At 46.1% G+C, this 19,473-nt stretch overlaps 1 protein-coding gene across 1 annotated transcript in view; it reads left to right on the top strand.

Annotated features, from left to right (window-relative positions):
* The window catches only part of EFHC2 (EF-hand domain containing 2), a 204,268-nt gene that overhangs the window by 89,557 nt on the left and 95,238 nt on the right, over positions 1–19,473 (top strand). Inside the window, exons 5-8 of the mRNA XM_047076103.1 lie at positions 2,385–2,636; positions 5,921–6,034; positions 6,410–6,548; positions 14,040–14,205. Of these exons, the coding sequence (XP_046932059.1) occupies positions 2,385–2,636; positions 5,921–6,034; positions 6,410–6,548; positions 14,040–14,205 (671 nt within the window). The remainder of the gene's footprint in view (positions 1–2,384; positions 2,637–5,920; positions 6,035–6,409; positions 6,549–14,039; positions 14,206–19,473) is intronic.

Here is a 19,473-nt window from a genome sequence, read left to right as displayed (position 1 = left end):
CCTCCCAGCAAGTTCCCTCATGACGTTTTCCAGTCAGCCACTCTTCCCACCCAGGAACGGATAACCGCACTTGTCCTTTCTGTCCCCGTAGATGCGTTTAATCTCGTTTCTCTTGTTTCTCAAATTTGTAATCAATTTCCCTGCCGAAAGATAGCGTGGAATTTAGAATAAAATTCGCCTTTGGTTCTGCTCTAGTCTCTTGCTAAAAGCCACACGTAGGATCAGTCATCTGTTCCCGCCCCCTAGCCCCGGCAGAATTATTCTTTAACGTTCCTGTAGGCACGCAACCCTCCTGAGATATGCATATTGTTGATCCTGGAATATTTAAGGAGAAGTCCCCGTGGCATTATACCTGTGTTTGTTGGTATACAAGCAGATTTAAAGTTTGGGTTTATTTTTATTTTTTTTCCAAACACCCTGGGCGCAAGAGCCTAGAACTAGATGAAGCCTTTACAACGAGGAGAACCTAAAAGGACCGGATCCACATGAGTTCCCACCCTTTGCATATGGCTGCGCTCATTCACGAACAGTCGGTATTATATGATAGTGCTTAGGAATGATGATGCGTTGTATTAAATGCAGAGAGCACTGTGCCGCTCCATAGGTTTATGAAGAAAAAAAAAATCTTCTGTGCCGGGAATCGAGAATAAATACCAAGAACAGCCAAGAAGGGTTTTAAAGAATTTCCTTAGGTTGGGGAAAATGATTTTAGCATTTATTCCCTCAGGGAGAAAGCTCTTCCATAAATATAGAAATCTGTGGAAAATTAGGAGTTTAATAAGAGGCTTTTATGTTGACTTTAATGCGTTTACTTCTCCAGTTGTTGGCTGCCTTCAGATATGAAGTTAAAATTAAGCAATTTAACTTAAGCCGGAAAGAGCCCCGATGGTATATAATCAATAATGCGTTTCTTAAAGGCCTTATGACGCCAAAGAAACCACTTTTCAGTTGATGAAAGTAGAGGTCCCATGGTTTTGGGTAAAGATCCAGGGCAAAGAAGAAGGCTAGGAGCCTCTGGAAGGCCATCACGTCTCCCCCAATCCTGCAGTAAGTCTGCACATAAACTGCCCTGGACGGAGAGCACGTTTTGAGAAATTACAAATGTGATTACACAACCCGATATGGGACTGCCTCTCTCCTGCCAGTGAGCACTTCCTTTATAACCGTCCTGTTTGGCTGCATCAGGTAGAATGGGGGAAGTTTTGCTCCAAGACAGGGCTGAGGACCTACAAGTCTAGAAAAGTCACACCAAGAAGACTGCGGCGGTTCTCCATTGGCTCTGCTCCTGTTTCCATAGCCTTCCAGAGCCTTGATATCTGAAGCTTTGGAGCAAAATAAAACTATGACTTGCTTCTTTCCTTGAGTTTTACAAAAATCTTTGGATGCATTAGAAGGATCTACAGATACAGATTCTCAGTGAAAAGTTCTAACCAGTGTCTTTTGGGGGTTGAGACATAATTACCATAGGCTCAGATGTATATAAATCTTAGGCGTATAGATCAACAAAGTTTTGAAAAACGTATACGACTTAGTAAGTGACTCAGAAATCAAGACACGGATAATTTCCATCGCCCCCAGAAAGTTCCCTTCTCCCCCTTTCTGGTCATTCCCTTACCCAGAGGCAATTACTGTTCTAACTTCTGTCACCACACATTAGTTTTGTGTTTTCTTAAAAATTTGAAGTCTTTGTGGGGCACCTGGGTAGCCCAGTCGGCTTGGCGTCTGACCCTTGATTTCGGCTCAGGTCATGATCTCATGGTCTGTGAGTTCGAGCTTCATGTTGGGCTCTGTGCTCACAGCGTGGAGCCTGCTTGGGTTTCTCTGTCTCCCTCTCTGCTCCTCCTCCCTTACTCTCTCTCAAAAATAAACATTAAAAAAAAAAAGAATTTTAACTCTTTGAGAAAAACCAGTTTTCAAAAACAGTATAAAACGATAGTATATTAAAATACTGTTTAATATTAAAAGCTTCTTACTACTTGATTGTATTTTTTTTATGTTTACTTATTTTTGAGAGAGAGCGAGACAGAGTGTGAGTAGGGGGAAGGGCAGAGGGAGAGGGAGACACAGAATCCGAAGCAGGCTCCAGGCTCTGAGCTGTCAGCACAGAGCCTGACGCGGGGCTCGAACTCACGGACCTCAAGATCATGACCTGAGCTGAAGTCGGCCGCTGAACCGACTGAGCCACCCAGGCGCCCCTGGATTGTATTTTTAAGGCAAAAACTAGCTGTCGGTGTATATACACGTATGTCGTTAAGTCCTTTGAAATTTTTAAAAATATCCCGGAATAGTCTATGGGAAAGATCTCTTCATGTGCTTTGATTGCGTGTATCCCAGAAGTGATTATGCAAAACCACTCTTACTGACCTTTTTTCCCCATTTTTCAGACGCTAGACCGCATGGAGCCCTTACGTCCCTATGAGTCCTATGACACCCTGAAACAGTTCCTTGAGTATGATAGGAAGGTTTTACGTTTTTTCTGCCTGTGGGACGACTCAGCCTCGATGTTCGGGGACCGTCGAGAACTCATTCTGCATTACTTTCTGTGCGACGATACCATCGAAATCAAAGAAGTGATGCCACCCTGCTCAGGCCGGGATGCCACATCCTTGTTCCTCCGGAGGAAAAAGCTACCCAAGGTGAGCCGCAGACACGGAACCACTTTCTGAGTTTTTCTTGCGGGCCAAAAGACTCACCATTCACTGTCTGGAATGTTGTGGGTTATGACTATGCAATGACCACAGTTACCAAGTGTTAGTACGGGTGTTTGGAAAACTTGCATTTTGTGCTCTCTGTTTTAAAATACATGTGTGAGGGGCGCCTGGGTGGCTCAGTCGGTTAAGTGTCTGACTCTTGGTTTTGCCTCGGGTTGTGATCTCACGGTTCACGAGTTCGAGCCCCGTATCGGACTGTGTGCTGACAGCTCAGAGCCCGGAGCCTGCTTCGGATTCTGTGACTCACTCACTCACTCACTCTATCTCTCTCTCTCTCTCTCTCTCTCTCTCTCTCTCTCAAAATAAATAAATAAAAATTTAAAAAAATACATACATCTATGAAAGTAATATAGAGCATATAACAAATTGAAGTTGAAATTTTCTGGGTTGAATTCAGGCAAGTAAACAGAAAAAGAAGTCAAATGGGAGAGGAAGTACATATTCAGCATTGAGTTCGTAATCAGTTTTCGGAAAGTAAGTGACTCTCTAGTTAGAAGAATTGCTCATGCCCTTGGATGGGGCATTGGCCTCTGGCCTCCGTAGCCTACTGAGGAATTGCACGGTTTTGGTCTAAGCTCTGAGTGTGCAAACACACATGCACACGTGCACACCCCCCCCCCCCCCCACGACAAGCATATGCCCAGGAATGATTCTTAGGAAAGTAGCCACCAGTCACCAACTAGCCACTGGCTAACATCAACGACAGCTTTTGCATTTTATTTTTTTAAAAAAAAAAAATTTTTTTAACGTTTATTTATTTTTGAGACAGAGAGACAGAGCATGAACCGGGGAGGGGCAGAGAGAGAGGGACACACAGAATCTGAAACAGGCTCCAGGCTCTGAGTTGTCTGCACAGAACCCGACGCGGGGCTCGAACTCACGGACCGTGAGATCGTGACCTGAGCCGAAGTCGGACGCTTAACCGACCAAGCCACCCAGGCGCCCCTGCATTTTAGTTACTATTAAAAGAGAGTTGTTGGACTGATTCCTACACGTTTATGGCCATTTGAGAGCTAAGTAACTTGGGGGCAGAAGAAACAACAGAGAGACAGAGGACCTGGGTTAGAATTGTGGCTCTGCCCCTTAAAAGCTGTGTGACCTTTGGCGAGTCACTTAACCTCTCTGAGTGTATTTTTCTATCTCTGAAACGCCGTTCACAAGGCCTCCCTTTGAAAGTAACTGTAAAAGCTGAATGGGATGGGGGCACCTGGGTGGCTCAGTCGGGTAAGCCTCCGACTTTGGCTCAGGTAGCCTGGGAAGCCTGTTTTTAGAATGGCTTTGACCAGTAGACTAATTATAAAAAATAACAATGACGTACTGGACATTTGCGGTATGTCTTGACATTCGTTGCTTCCTTTATTCATTCATTCAGCAAATATTTATTGAGTGTCAACTGTGTGCCAGCTCTGGGGGTTCCAGTGAGAAAGAAATGGATTAAGTCCTGCTTCATGGAACTTCCATTCTCCTGGCGGAGAGAGAAAAAAAGCAGTAAGCAGTCCCTTGACACTCAAGCATCCTTTGAGAGAGCAAGGAATCAGTACTATTAACTGCAGTTTGACGACAAAACTGAAGTTCTCGGGGTGGTGGAGGTGGGGGGGTGCCCGGGTGGCTCAGTCGGTTAAGCGTCCGACTTCGGCTCAGGTCACGATCTCACGGTTCGTGAGTTCGAGCCCCGCGTCGGGCTCTGCGCTGACAGCTCGGAGCCTGGAGCCTGCTTCGGATCCTGTGTCTCCCTCTCTCTGTGCCCCTCCCCCCCCTCCCCCCCCCCCCCCCGGTGCTCTGTCTCTCTCTCTCTGTCTCTCTCTCTCTCTCAAAAATAAAAATAAACATTTAAAAAAAAAAACCCAAGCAACAACCAAAGTTCCCAGAAGGTAAATACCTGGCTCCAAGTCCTGTAGCTAGTAAGTGGTAAAGAGAAAATGCTCCAAAGGTACTGTTTCTCTATGTTGCTTGGCTGACTCACCCTCCCCCCCACGTCATAAATTCGCACATTTGAACTTGTGTTTTATGTCACACCTATCAGGGATGATTCAGATTCCTCCTCTGTATGTGATAAACGGGTCACTTTCCATTCAGTGAAGTCGGTTAAGACCTTTCCTGCAGCTCACGCGACCGCTGGGACCACGTCTGGTGCGTGGCGTGGAGCAGTACCCTGGCTTGCTCCGGGCCACAGTTTCCGGTAGAGGCCGCCTGCACTCTGGGGTTCTTGCCACCTCACCACGCGGTCCCTCTCGGCTGGCTAGTGCTTCCTGAGCTCAGGGTTGGGCAGGATGCTAAGCTGAGTGACGTGGGCAGGGCATGGTTTCTTCCTCAGGGTGTTTCTCGTAGTTTCGAGAAGAGGAAAAAAGATGGCTGCCGGTGAGGCATTCAGAGAAACCACACGGAGCGGTCTAGCCCTGCGTTCGGTGCTATGGAGGTGTGGACTGGGGACAGGCTAGGAGGACGGGAAGGGTCAGGGGAAAAGACAGCCCTTTAGCACGGCCTTGAAGGATGGGTGTGGAAGTAGAGGGAGAGGTGGATGGAGTATGAGGGCAGAGGAGAACCGTATTTGGGGGAGGAAAACTAAGTTTCCCTCTACCCTTCTAGGCTGAGACCACCCCTCCCCTCCCCGGTAACGGCAGACAGATTAACAGGAGAAAACCCAGCAAATGTTGAATAACATGTATACCTCCCGTCGTCATGAGAGAGACTTAGGAAAACGGAAGAACTTCCTGAAATGGCCCAAGCCACCACCTTAAATACCATCTCCAGCTACTGGGGGGTCAAGTGGCCAGGTGGGAGGGAAGCCGGTGATAGGGGGTCACCAAGGAAAGCACAGTGAACAAGAGTGCGCTGGTTAATGCAGATTTAAGTCGTCTTCCCCGCTGGTCAGAGGTTTTAGAGATGTTCAGCCTGCCTTCTCTTCCTGGGACACAGAGGGAGACGTTCTTACAAACGGAGATTTCCTTTATAGATGTAAATGCTTTCTACAAAAGGGTGGCTCAGTTGGTTAAACAAAAGGGAACCTTGTACCCAGCTCCTCCCGAATCTGCTGTTTTCTTCAGAATAACCAGCTCAAAATAGTCCATACGCCCAAGAGGCGTGTTTGGGGCGGTGTGTTTTGGTCCCCTTCTCATACAATGCGTATTTCCAGCTTGGGCCCCTCACCACGACCATCTTTTGTGCTCAGTAAGCCACCTACCGTACCTCGTTCGGATTTTCTCTTCCAGTATGGCCCACCTGGAGTCTATCAGCCAGGTCAGATAACGGATCGAGCAGTTCTTAACATGTATCGTGGCTTGACAGGGAGACCAGCGGACGGCTACCTGTTGGATAAATACAAGGTGAGGGACCTCACGTTTCATTGCTGCTTCCGGTGTGACCTTCCTGGAACCTGAGATACGGGGTGCGTCACAGATTCTCTTGTGAGATTGATTGTGAACGCGGTTAATGAATATATAAACGTGTGCGTTGCACCTCTGTCTGTCAATCCTAAACAGGCTCAAGCGCACATGTGAATAAATACACGTTGCGTCGCTATTTGCAAGCACTGCATTACCAAAAGACTTTCCAGATGTTAACATTGACTGGCTGTCTTGGTTATAAATGATACAAATGAGGGTTTGTTTTTTTTTCCTTTTTTACAATTTTTTTTTTTCTTTTGCCTAAGTCTTCAGAGGGTCTGTGGCGCCAACGCCTTGTTCCTTTGTGTTTATTAGCTCGGGAAAGTAGACCAGGAGTTTTACAAAGATAGTGACCTGTTCATAGGAACCACCATCAATGTGTGGGGAAGAAAAGTGCTGCTTTGCGACTGTGATAACTTTACGAAGACTTATTACAAGACTAAATATGGAATTGGTAAGTAACACGTATGTCACTTAGAAAATAATACTTCGGGGTGCCTGGTGGTTCAGTCAGTTGAGCGTCCGTCTCTTGATTTGGGCTCAGATGATGATCCCACGGTCGTGGGATGGAGCCCTGCGTTGGGCTCTGTGCTGATCGTGGAACCTGCGTAAGATTCTCCCTCCGCCCACCTCCCTGACTTGTGCTGTCTCTTTCTCTCTTCTCAAATAAAAAATCAAGGGGCGCCCGGGTGGCTCAGTCGGTTAAGCGTCCGGCTTCGGCTCCGGTGATGATCTCGCAGTTTGTGGGTTCACGCCCCGCGTCGGGCTCTGTGCTGACGGCTCGGAGCCCGGAGCCTGCTTCGGATTCTGTGTCTCCCTCTCTCTCTGCCCCTCCCCTGCTGGTGCTCTGTCTCTCTCTGTTTCTCAAGAATAAATAAATGTAAAAAAAAATCAAGAAAATAAGAAAAAATAACGTTTAAAAATTTAGAATCTGTGTTCTGTGGTTTAGGATTTTGCTTTTGAGTTGCAAATGCTAAGCTCAGAATAGCTACCATGTATTCATTGAGCATTCGCCGGTAGGCGTTTGTTGTGTTACTCCTAACAACGATTCGAGACTCATTGTCCCCATTTTAGAGGTGCAGAAGCCGAGGCTGACTTGTCGAAGGCTATGCAGTAAGTGAAGGGTGAGCCGAGCTCTGAACTTGTCTACCTGATGCCAGAGGCTTCCGTTTTCCTTTACAGCCGGCCCTCTGCCTGACTGCAGCTTGGGCTCCGTGTTCTCCGGTCGAGCAACTGAAATGGAAATTGAATCTTTTCACTGAATTCCTGCTTACCGCAACGGGTATACTGCTTATCTGAGTTCTCTGCGTCTCTCGTGCCAGTTTGTTCTACCTTTCCTGGTGAAGCCCAGCCATGTTTCCAGCTTTTCTCTCTCCTTAGACGTCCGTTCTCTTCAGATGAGTTCAGTTCAGAATGAGAAGAAGTGGTTTATTAAGAACTTACTGGGGGGCGGGGTGCCCCTGGGTGGCTCAGTCGGTTAACCGTCTGACTCTTTATTTCAGCTCAGGTCACGATCTCACGGTTTGTGAGTTCCAGCCCCGCATCAGGCTCCGTGCTGACAGCGCAGAACCTGCTTGGGATTCTCTCTCTCCCTCTCTCTCAAAAGAAAGAAATAAGCTTAAAAAAAAAAAAAAAAAAAAAAGAACCTAACAGGTACAGGTTGTTGTAGTAGGACTTAGGAGCTGTGGAGTTAAAGAGTTTCTTAGGCCGGAAGGAGCGCAGAAACCTACTGCGTGTTCCGTGGCGTTATGGGAATCGTGGAAGCAGGCAGAGGATCTGACATGAAACCCGAACAACAAAGCCCTCATTTGTGAAACCTGCCAGCCAGCCCTGCCCCCTTCCTGGGCCCTGCTCCAGGTACCTGTCCCTGAGTGGAAGTGATGGTGGGGAGGAGGGTTGCCGACCTCCCAGGTTGGGGTTTGGAGCTGGGGGGCAGGGGGGTAGCGCTTCCTCCCGTATTCTTGTCTGAGACAAGGCACTTTGTTACTAGAATGAGCACCTCGCGTGTCTTGGTGTTCCCATTGTGTAGCATTCCTGGCCTCCTGGGCATCTTCCTGTCGTGGGAGAAGGCACACAGCATACACAAAGGGTTGGCACAAAAAACACTTTGGATTTCACTCTTCCGTTCGTTAAGGGAATTTGTTCCACGGCATTTGCTTGCCAGATTAGTCACAATGCACGGGCCTTAGGGGGCCACATCGGTAGTCTCTTCTGTTACTGTCTAAAAGTCGTGCTCTCTCGTGGACGCAGTTGGGCACATTAGTTTTGGGGACTGTGAACACGAGGCAGCCAGGCATGTGCATGTGGTGGCTGTTGGGGAGGAGTTGCTAGTGGTCCGCAGATCCCTGGGAAGGAGGATTTGGTTTTTAAATTTTTTTTTTTTTAACGTTTATTTATTTTTGAGACAGAGAGAGACAAAGCATGAACGGGGGAGGGTCAGAGAGAGGGAGACACAGAATCCGAAACAGGCTCCAGGCTCCGAGCTGTCAGCACAGAGCCCGACGTGGGGCTCGAACTCACGGACCGCGAGATTATGACCCGAGCCGAAGTCGACCGCTCAACCGACTGAGCCACCCAGGCGCCCCCAGATTTGGTTTTTAATAAATGTCGATGCCTGTGTAGAATCAGTAAGTCTTTGGGGTAGGCTTAAAACTTGAAGAAGAAAAAAAAAAACCATATATAGAAAAGACGAGTTAACTGAAGACGTTGACCTCCGTCCCACTGAAAGATGGTCTTAATGTGAAGGACGTGGCAAAGGTTTCCAAACCTCATCTGATCCCTTCAGCGCAGAGCCCCAACATTTGGTTAATGTTTGTCCGCCAGCTCGATTTCGAGACTGCAAAGGTTGCATTTGGGAAAATGAACGTGGTACTGGTGAGACATAGCGTGTTGTTAGTCTCCTAACCGGTTTGCAGGGAACTTGCAGAGACAGAGTGACTTCTCTGGCATCCTCTAAATCTAGCCGTCCTCGGCAAACAGATCAGCTCTGGATGCCCGATGGTCCATTTTGGTTGATCCCTGGCGCTTAATTTCTTTCTGCTCACTTCTCTGGGTCACTCTGTACAATTATGCATTATGTAAAAAAAAAAAAAAAAAGGAGTCTGTGCCTTTAAAGCTAATATAACATGAGCATCGTGCATTTAAACAGAAAATTATGCAAATGCAAAATTATGATGCATTTTATAGTCACGCTGACTTTTTATATTTCTCATATGTTAAAATATCCCATTTAACAGACGCTATTATTGCACAGCATTTCTTGAGTCACAACAGTGTACTTAATGTAAGTAATGACTAGAAATTATATCCATGGTGCAAGCGGGGCGGGGGTGGGTGGGTCGTGAATCCGCATTCTCTGGTAATCGTTACTTTGCCTTTTCTGACTTTTTGGTGAGGTTAAATTAGCGTACTTGATGTTACTCAGATACAGTCACATCGGACATCTCGATCGAGTTTATAATTCGTCTGCTTCTCTGAATTCAGAAGACCGCATTTTACGCATTATGTTCTCGTATCCTTGAAGTTCAAACTAGAACAGAGTCCGGTCAGTGAGTGTGGTCGCACTTCCTCCCTTGTCAGCAATTGTGGCCAGTGCAGTCCAGGAAGGTGCAGACAGGCGCTAACCACACCACTGGGACCTCCTAAGAGGGGCCAGGGAGGGATTTGTAAATGCCACCTTGGTGCTTTTTAGTACCTTCTCCTATCTAATGACACCTCAGCAGATTTGGGGTGGTGGGGGGGGGGCGGTGAGAAAAAAATGGCAGACAGACAAAGAGAAGGGGTTGGTCACAGTCCCAAGGAAGGTGCAGGGGTAAGCTTTCTATTTATGTAGAAGCAGAGGGCTCCGTAGAATTCCAAGAGAGATTTGTGCCCCTGCGTAAAACCCAATTTGACTCCTAAAAAAAAAAATGAGGGTTCTTTTGTGCGTTCAAGGACTCTAAGGAGAAAGCGATTCCATAGACTCCTTGCATGGAACATTCCAATGTGACTCTCCCACTAGGCAGCTCGGCCATCCGCTGGCCCTGGCTCACCTGCCGGGCTGTAAGCGTGTCACTTGCCTCATGATTTCGTGTGGATGCATGCGGCACCGGCAGATGGATGCCTGTTGGACTTTCCTGTAGCATAAAGGTTAGAAAAGGCTCCAGGGGCTTCAGCAGGAGCTTCTCTCACTGAAGGCACGGGGACTTGAATGTAACCTGTTCTCACCTAGAATTCCTGCCTTGGGTTATTGTTTCTTTGCTATAGGAGGACTTGCTTATCATCGAACCTTAGTGGCTGGGACAGCCCAAACTAGTAAAACAACAACAACAACAAACCAGCTGTTTCCATTGCTTTTAAGTGCATATTAGGCTGTACTGACAGTAAAGATGAGCAGCGTTCTTTAAAGCATCTTTGATTTGGTGGGTTTCTTTCTGGCCTCTTGACGAACTCTGAACTCTCGGCGCTGGAAGCGGTGGGGCATCCAAGATGAGAATTTAATGGTCATTGGCGCAAATCAGCTATCCCAAGCTGCAGCGTCAGGCGTAGACTTTGCTTCTGGTTGCACCGCGTGGCCTTAACGGATCTAACAGTTTTGCCCCTTTGTTCGTCCGCCGCGAAGCACAGAGGGTTGAGGAATGGACGGTCCCTGAAGGATTTTCGAGCGAGGGCTCAAGAATAATGTGATTCACTAATTATTTGCCCCCGAAATGAACATCCCACCAAACTCACTTGACCTGGGTATTGGGTACAAGCAGAGGGGGGTTTATTTTGATGTTAATGGAGTTAATGAAGTCTGAGCTTTAGGATTCTTCCATGGCCTGAGCCCCAGTCCAAAGCCCCGATCCTAATTTTGTCTTAACAATTTTGGCATTCTTTGTATTGAAGCGCTTACTCCCAAATTATGTAAGCTTCAGGCCTCCTAAAATCTGGGTCCGTATCTGGGTTACTAGAACATACGGGATGAACTTTGAGGGGTGCCTGGGTGGCTCAGTCAGTTAAGCGGCTGACTCTTGATTTTGGCTCAGGTCACCGTCTCATGGTTGGTTTCTGAGATCGAGACCCGTGTCAGGATCTGCACTGATGGTGTGGAGCCTGCTTGGGATTATCTCTCTCTCTCTCTCTCTCTCTCTCTCTGCCCCTCTCCCGCTCATGTTCTCACTTTCTCAAAATAAATAAACATTAAAAAAAAAAAGATGAACTTTGAGGTGATTGAAGGCATTTTCCAGCATTGTTTCCAATCGAGATGGCAAATAGTAAATCACAGTGAAGGATCGTTAACATTCGTCTTAAAAACATCATCTTTCTGGGGCGCCTGGGTGGCTCAGTTGGTTGAGTGTCCTGACTTCGGCTCAGGTCACGATCTCGTGGTTTGTGGGTTCAAGCCCCATGCCGGACTCTGTGCTGACAGCTGGGATCCTGGAGCCTGCTTCAGATTCTGGGTCTCCCTCTCTCTCTGCCCCACCCTTGCTCGCGCTCTGTCTCTCTGTGTCTCTCAAAAATAAATAAACATTAAAAAAAAATTTAAAAACATCACCTTTCTGTAATTTTGTTGGAATCTAGTTAATCGTGGATAGGCGCGCAGTATATTTGCTTTTACAAGTCGCTCGGAATGAGAGGAATCAGGCCATTGAAACGACAGAGGTGTCTCAGAGTTCAGAGTGCCATTTAAGAAGATATTTGGGAAGATGCTGTGTACAAAACTGGTATAATTTTTCATTTATTCAAGGAACATTTTTTAAATATCTGAAGCATGCAAGATGCTGGGATGATGGAAAACCAAAGACAGGAAACATAGGTGCAAGTCCGAAGCCTTGTGGGTGTACACGATTACCCAGAGAAAAAGATGTACGTGCTACGAAAAAGTCAGGCATGATAGAGGGGAACACTCCTCGGCTTCTATACACTAGATGGCGCTGTGGGTGCAGAGGAAAGCTTGAAATTGGTTCTTTTGTTACTTAAATCTGTTGCAAAAATTATGTAGTCGAGAGCAAACAACACTTATAAAACTTGTAATTCTGGGTGGGGGGGAGGTATAGAATGCATTCTTAATTATTTTGTGATCCAGCATATGTCCTCTTTTGGTTACACTATTCAGATTTGTACGCAGAGTTGTATGTATGTATGTGTCCCCTTGTTAGAAGAAACTGATCACGCCCCGATGTGCTGCTACTCACAGAGTTTTCCCTGCCATCCTGTGGTCCTTTCCCTGAAATGAAGGTACCAGTCAGTGGTGTGTTTGATTTGCCGGTTAACAATAATAGGGGTCGACCGTAGCTCTACCTAATTCCAAGATTTGAACTTTCCTCTTTATTACCAAGATTTTAATTGTCACAAAAATAGCAATAGGAGAGGCTCGCAAGCCACTTCTGTACTGGCTGCCTGGCTGGTCCCTTTCACTGAGCCAGTGAGAAATCTTTGATGGCATTCTCTTTGCCAATATGTCTTCTGTGAACGGTTTCTGTCAGGGCAGAACAATACTCTTTTGGGGATTATGCTCGAGGGGATTTCACACAAAGGCTAAGGAAATAAGGAAGTCTAAGGAAATGTGAAAGTTGAAAATGTTTTCAAATCGGGAGTTAGAAATAGCCTCGGACCCTTAGCCTTTTGATCTATCAGTAAAAAAAAAACAAAACCAAACCCTCAATTCGAAGAGTTTGGTTGCCTTGGATGACAAATTGATGTGTATTTTCCATTATAGAGTTGTGCTTTAAATCTATACTCTTCTGTTGGAAGTCTGACAGCAGAGGGGCGCCTGGATGGCTCAGTCGAGTCGGTTAAATGTCCGACTTCTGCTGTGGTCATCATCTCCCGGTTTGTGGGTTCGAGCCCCACATTGGGCTCTGCGCTGACAGCTGGGAGCCTGGAGCCTGCTTTGAATTCTGTGTCTCCCTCTCTCCCTGCCCCTCCCCTGCGCACGCTCGCTCACTCTCTCTGTCAAAAATAAACAAACAAACAAAAAAACGTTAACAGGGGAAAAGGAAATCTTTGCTTGTACGGGACTCCTTAGAGTCATGAATGTTTTGTTGTGTTTGTTTTCCGAAAGATTCTGGCATTTTCTTTGCCCTTTGTGGTGGGGCAAACACAAGTGACTTGGAGATTATACAGCCTCACAGATGAGTGCCTAACAGCTCCCAGGCAATTACAAATATGTCCCCAGCCCTCTGTCCATCGCTCCATCCTCACAGATGATGAGTTAAAGAAAAGCAATGACATTTGCCCAGAACGCTCCCTTTGAGCGAGTAAGCAGTGGCTATTCTTTCAAGTTTTGTGTATTTGTTTTCAGCTTTATTCTTGGTTTTCTGCCTCCATCACATCTGAGTACAATTGCAACCTGGAGCCGTGGCTGGTGAGAAGTTTTGGTTTGGTTTTGTAACTCGATGGGGAAGTGCCATGGCCTGGAGTTGAGTTAGAGGAAAAGAGAGAGGTCTGAAGAAGGGGACGCAGGAGGAGGGGATGGTGCACGGGGAAGGTAAAGGCAAAACAGTGAGGAATCAGGCCTGTTTGGAAAGGAGTTTGATTAGGGAGTGTTGACTGAAGACAGGAGAGGGCTAAATTCCAGGTTAAAATCTGGGATGGGCGGGTGGCAGAACGTTCCAAGTTTGAATTTTCATATCATTGGGAAAATCACAGAAGGACAGAAAAGAGTCAGAAATGGGGATGTGATGACAAAAGAGAAATGTTTACTTACTTGACATAGGCAGTTTCTTTTTCCTTTCTCTGTTTTGAACCAATGGCGATTATTGAGTGACTTCTTTGGTTTCTGTAAACATGATTGAAACCTACCCTCCGAGGATTTTGCTGTGTTTTCTTTGAAAGAGTTTAAAATAGTCCATCTTGAAAACATAACAAACCTTTCAAAACAGCCACAATCGGGGCGAAAAACAAAACAAAACAAAAAAAACCCAAAGCAACCCAAACCAAAATAAAAACCATTGACGTCTCGTTTGCCTTTGTTTTGTTACAGAGAACTTTACCTCGATTTCGTGCAAGGCTCCTCCTCCTCCAAAGATAGAAAGGAAATTTCCACCTTATAACGGCTTTGGTTCCGAAGAGGATTCTCTCCGCACCTGCATAGGCCTTGTGCCCACGCCTCATCAGAGGAACTTTAAGAAGTTCATGGAGAAGAACAGGTGCTTGAGGGAACCATGATTTGGGTCTGATCTTTCCCAGATGTGTTGGGTTTATACTGTAGGCCTCATGGTGGAACTGATGATGCTTAGCCCCATGTAATTCAAAGTCCAGTAACATGCTGTTAGAGCTTTTCAACGAATTTAGTTTTCCCAGGATTCTTGAGACACAATGGACCTAGAACATTCTATAACTTTAAGGTGTACAGCATAAAGATTGGATATGTATAAATGTTGAAAAAAAAAACGGTCACCGCCAGAAGATCAGTTCACGTCGGTCACCTCACACAGTTACAACTTTTGTTTTCCTGTCGTGGTAAGAACTTTTAAGATCTACTCTCCCAGCAGCTTTTAAATACACGATAGGGTATTGTTAACTGTGGTCAGCTTGTCGTACATTACGTTCCCAGGACTTCTTGATCTTATATAGCTGAAGGTTTGTGCCTTTTGACCCCCCTCACCCATTTTCCCAACCCCCAGCCCACCCACCCCCAAGTCTGGCAACCACCAACCTGATCTGCTTCTAGGAGTTTGGTTTTTTGAGATTCCACGTGGAAGTGAGATCATGTCTTTCTCTGCCCGACTCATTTCACTTAGCGTAATGCCCTCAAAGTCCATCCATGTTGCTGTAAATGACAGGATTTCCTCCTTTTTTTACGGCTGGATAATATTCCATTGCAGATAATATGCCACATCTTCTGTATCCATCCATCTGTCGCTAGACGCCTTAGGTTATTACCCTGTCTCGTTTCCTCCGGATATATTCCCGGAAGTAGAGTTACTGGCTCATGTGGTGGTTTTAAGTTTTTTGAGGACCCTCCCTACTCTTTTCCATCACGGTTGCCCCAGTTCACATTCCCATTAACAGGGCACGGGGGATCCCTTTCCACATCCTTACCAAGGAATGGTCATTTGACTTCATTATCTTTTATTTCTACTTTTTTAAAAAGACAGAACACTTCCTGAATTTGCCGGTCATCCTAATGACCAAGGGACCATGCTGACCTCGGGATTGTTCTAACGCTAGTATGTGTGCTGCTGAAGTGAGCCCCCGGGTGATTATTTTATTTTATTTTATTTTATTTTATTTTATTTATTTATTAAAAAAATTTTTTTTTAATGTTTATTTATTTTTGAGACAGAGAGAGACAGAGCATGAATGGGGGAGGGTCAGAGAGAGAGGGAGACACAGAATCTGAACCAGGCTCCAGGCTCTGAGCTGTCAGCACAGAGCCCGATGCGGGGCTCGAACTCACGGACCGGGAGATCATGACCTGAGCCGAAGTCGGCCGCTTAACCGACTGAGCCACCCAGGTGCCCCCCGGGTGATTATTTTAGAGTGCCATCTGGAAGCCCCTAAAGTTATATTATCCCCGATTTTTGTTGCCTTTCTATACATATATCTCCTCAAGATGGTCCCTAGGAAATGGTTTGGAGTTGGGGTCAGCAGAATTTTTCTTGAAGACTCAGATAGCAAGGCCTTTGGCCTTGTAGTCCGTAAGGCCTCTGTTAAAACCACCCAGCCCTGCCATTACAACGCGAAAGCAGCCACAGATAGCCCGTAACAAATGTGTGACTGTGTTCCAATAAAACTTTGTCAATGGACACTGACATTTGAATTTCATACAATTTTTACGTATCACAAAATAGTTTTTTTTTTTTTTTTTTGGATGTTTTCAACCACCTAAAAATGTAAAAAGCCTTCTTCGCTCACAGCCCGTACAGAACCAGGCGGCTGGCCACGTTCGACCCACGTGCTGTCCTTGGCCAATCCCTGGTATAGAAACTTCAGTGACTCCGTCAGTATTTTTCAGAGTCTTGTTTGACAATTAATGCTGTTTTAATTTGAGAGGTTTGGTTGAATTTCGTAACTGTAGATTGCTCCCATGGGTGAATATAATTTCAAAAGCTGGACTTTGAAAATTATTCCTGATATACACAAGGAAAAATCTGCCCCTCCCATCAATATGTATAGAATGTGGGAACTGCCCATGGCTGCTGTTTACTTCTGCAGGGAGAGCAGGCCCTGGTGAGGGAAGTTGGGGGAAAAAGTGGGAAAATGTCGCAGACGTTTGAATAGGATGTGGGCTGAACATTGAAGTCCTGTGTGAGGGAAATACTGAGTCAGGAGAACGGGTGGAGAAAAATACTAAAGGGAACGTGTAGTAAGACCAGTGGAGGAGAAGAAAAAGCATTCTGAATTTGATCAAATGTAAGGAGATAAGATATGATTGTAGAACATTAAAAAAAAATTTTTTTTTAATGTTTGTTTATTTTTGAGAAAGAGAGTGAGCACGAGTGGGGGAGGGGCAGAGAGAGAGGGAGCCACAGAATCCGAAGCAGGCTCCAGGCTCCAAGCTGTCAGCCCAGAGCCCGACGCGGGGCTCGAACCCACGAACCACGAGATCATGACCTGAGCCAAAATCGGATGCTTAACTGACTGAATCACCCAGGCACCCCTGATTGTAGAACATTTTGACACAGAGGGAACAGTAGTTTTGCTGTGTTGGTAAAAATGCCGAAAATATATTGAGAATCGTATAGGGTGTCTAATAGGCTATCTTTGCCATCACGTGATGACCTTTACCTTTTAAGAAATACTTCTTCACTTTTAAGGACTCTAGAGTTCTGTTTTTTAAGTTTTGGAATTGATGCTACTCCAAGTGTGGCCCCCACACTGGTTAGAAATCTTAATTCTTGGGCCTCAAGAATTTAGACCTACTAAAGGCAGAAACTCTGGTGGTGGGGGTGGGTGGGACCCCCCGGCACTGTGTTTTAACCAGCCTTCCAGGGGGTTCTGATGGGCACCAGGCTTTGAGAGCCACTGAATCCCGTCACTTAAGAGGGACACCAGCTCACTCCACCCCCCTTCTAGATAATAGAGTTTGCAGTGAATTTCCAGAGCCGGACTTCCAATGGATACTTTTCACTAACTGCTGTTTTTCAGGGCAGCTACCCGAAGGAGGCGGGCAAGAAGAATGTCCAATTGTAAAAGGAGAGGGAATTTTTCTTATAAGTAAACAAGATGAAATATGATCTAGGGTGTTGCTTCTGGAACCCGGGGGAAAACAGCTCCCTGTGGGTAGTTGCCTTAGTCTCTCTTTCTGTCTACACCGCATCAACTTGCCCACAGAACACTGACTGTAGAGAGCATTCCACGTCCTTGTCATGCTGTTGTGGCTGGACAATGGTGGTACAGGCACAAATGTGTCTAATTTTGTTTCTTTCTGTCCACTGCTCCTTCTGTGCCAGGAATACGCTTCCCTCAGGCTCCTCCCACACAGTGACCTTGTTTCCATAGTAACTGGCACATTCAGCGAGAGACTTACACAGGAGTTTGAATAACCCAAGGTTTTAAAACTGTGAGAACCTAAGGAAGACGATCTCACAAAGCATGCACAACAGTTTCTTGATGCTAATAAACTGTGAATTGAGACGCGCGATTGTATGTGACATATGTTGACTATATGCATATTGCTGTTAAAAATTTTCCTGGGTGCTAATTGTTGCATGAGGTTAATGGTGATCCACCGTCCAATGAATCGTTGAAGGAGATCGTTGGGAGTTCCAGACTGAGGCCTGTGAGGTTTTTAATGGAATGGAGACTTTATTTTCTGGGTAAAATTTCACTGTGGTAGCCTGCTGGGCAGATTGTCTAGTCTGACTTGGGAGAACCAGAATAATATCTTTCTTGGTTTTTTTTTTTTTCAAGTTTTTATTTATTTATCTTGAGAGAGAGCGCGCGCACACACGCACAACCAGGGGAGGACAGAGAGAGAGAGGGGGAGAGAGGATCCCAAGCAGGCTCTGCTCGGTCAGCACAGAGCCAGACATCGGGGCGGGGGGGGGGGTGCTCAGCCTCACAAACCGTGAGATCATGACCTGAGTTGAAATCAGGAGTCGGATACTTAACCGACTGAGCCACCCAGGGGTCCCCAGAATAATCTCTTCCTTGCTGCACTGATGGAATTAGTTACTTTGTTCTCTGGGAGCCCACAGTACCCTGCTGATCATACCTTTAGAAGTAATAATAGTATAGTATTACTACCGCTAATAAGCGATTTGTGGTTATGGTATGCTAACCGCTTTACGATACTTGATCTCATCTATTCCTCAAAACAACCTCATGAAGTACATAATATTACTTGTACCCATTCTTCACATGAGGAAACTGAGGCTCAGAGAGGCTATGCAATTTGCCCAAGCTCACACAGCTAATGTTTAGTTGAACTAGGATTTGAACCCAGAGAGGTCCGACTCCTGGAGTTCACCTTCTTTCCACAGAGCCCGTACTTATCAGGGTGTGTGGCAATTACTTATTTATGTAATTGTGGTGTCCCCCCCCCCCCACTAGATCGAGAGCTCTCTGAGGGCAGGGACTAGCTTAACTGCTTCCCTCAGAGTCTGAACAGTGCTGGCTGCGGACTTGGGGCTCATTAAATATTTTGCCCAATAAGAGAAGGAACGGATGAGCAAGGAAGTAAATGGAATACACATTCACCCTTCCAGTTTTTACGGATAGAAGAGACAAATGACTTCCCACCAGGAAAGCTATCATCCCAGACTTGGGCTATTCATAGCCGTCTAGCATCCAAAACTCCACGGCTTAATCTTCATCTCTGACTTGATTCAGATGTTTTTCCACCTGCTGTCTCCATCAGTCATGCTTTTTCCTTCTCTTAAGAATTTTTTTTCTCGTCAATAAAAAGAAATCTTCTCGTCTCTTCCAACCAGAAGACTATAGCTCCCCACTGTTTGTGAGGTTTTGAGTAGGTATGAAGCACTGATCTAGGGGGCTTGAGATCCATCAGTGGACAAAACAGACGCAAAGCCCTAGCCTCCTACAGCTTACATTCTGGCTGGGGGAGGCAGACAGCGCGCAGTTCAGATGATAAATAAGTTCGTTCCGCGAGTATGTAGAAGGTGTTAAATACCACAGGAAAAGTCAAGACTGTAATCAGTTGCTATGAAAAGAGTAAAGAGAAACTGGTAGTGTGGGGCTAAGGGACACCCCTGGATTCATTTTTTTTTTTTTAAAGCGTGGTCTGGGGCACCTGGGTGGGTCAGTCGGTTACGCACCTGATTTTGGCTCAGGTACGATCTATCTCACGGTCTGTGAGTTCGAGCCCCGCATCGGGCTCGCTGCTGTCAGCACAGAGCCTGCTTCAGATCCTCTGTCTCCCTCCCTCTCCCTGCCTCTCCCACTTGCTCGTGCTCTTGCTCTCTCTCTCTCTCTCAAAAATATACACTTAAAAAAAATAGCACGGTCTG

Source organism: Lynx rufus, unplaced genomic scaffold (genome assembly GCF_022079265.1).
Source record: "Lynx rufus isolate CCGP_SWC_20201006 ecotype Redwood Valley unplaced genomic scaffold, mLynRuf1.p SCAF_14, whole genome shotgun sequence".
NCBI classification, from domain to species: Eukaryota; Metazoa; Chordata; class Mammalia; order Carnivora; family Felidae; genus Lynx; species Lynx rufus.
This window is presented reverse-complemented; position numbering and strand designations above follow the sequence as displayed.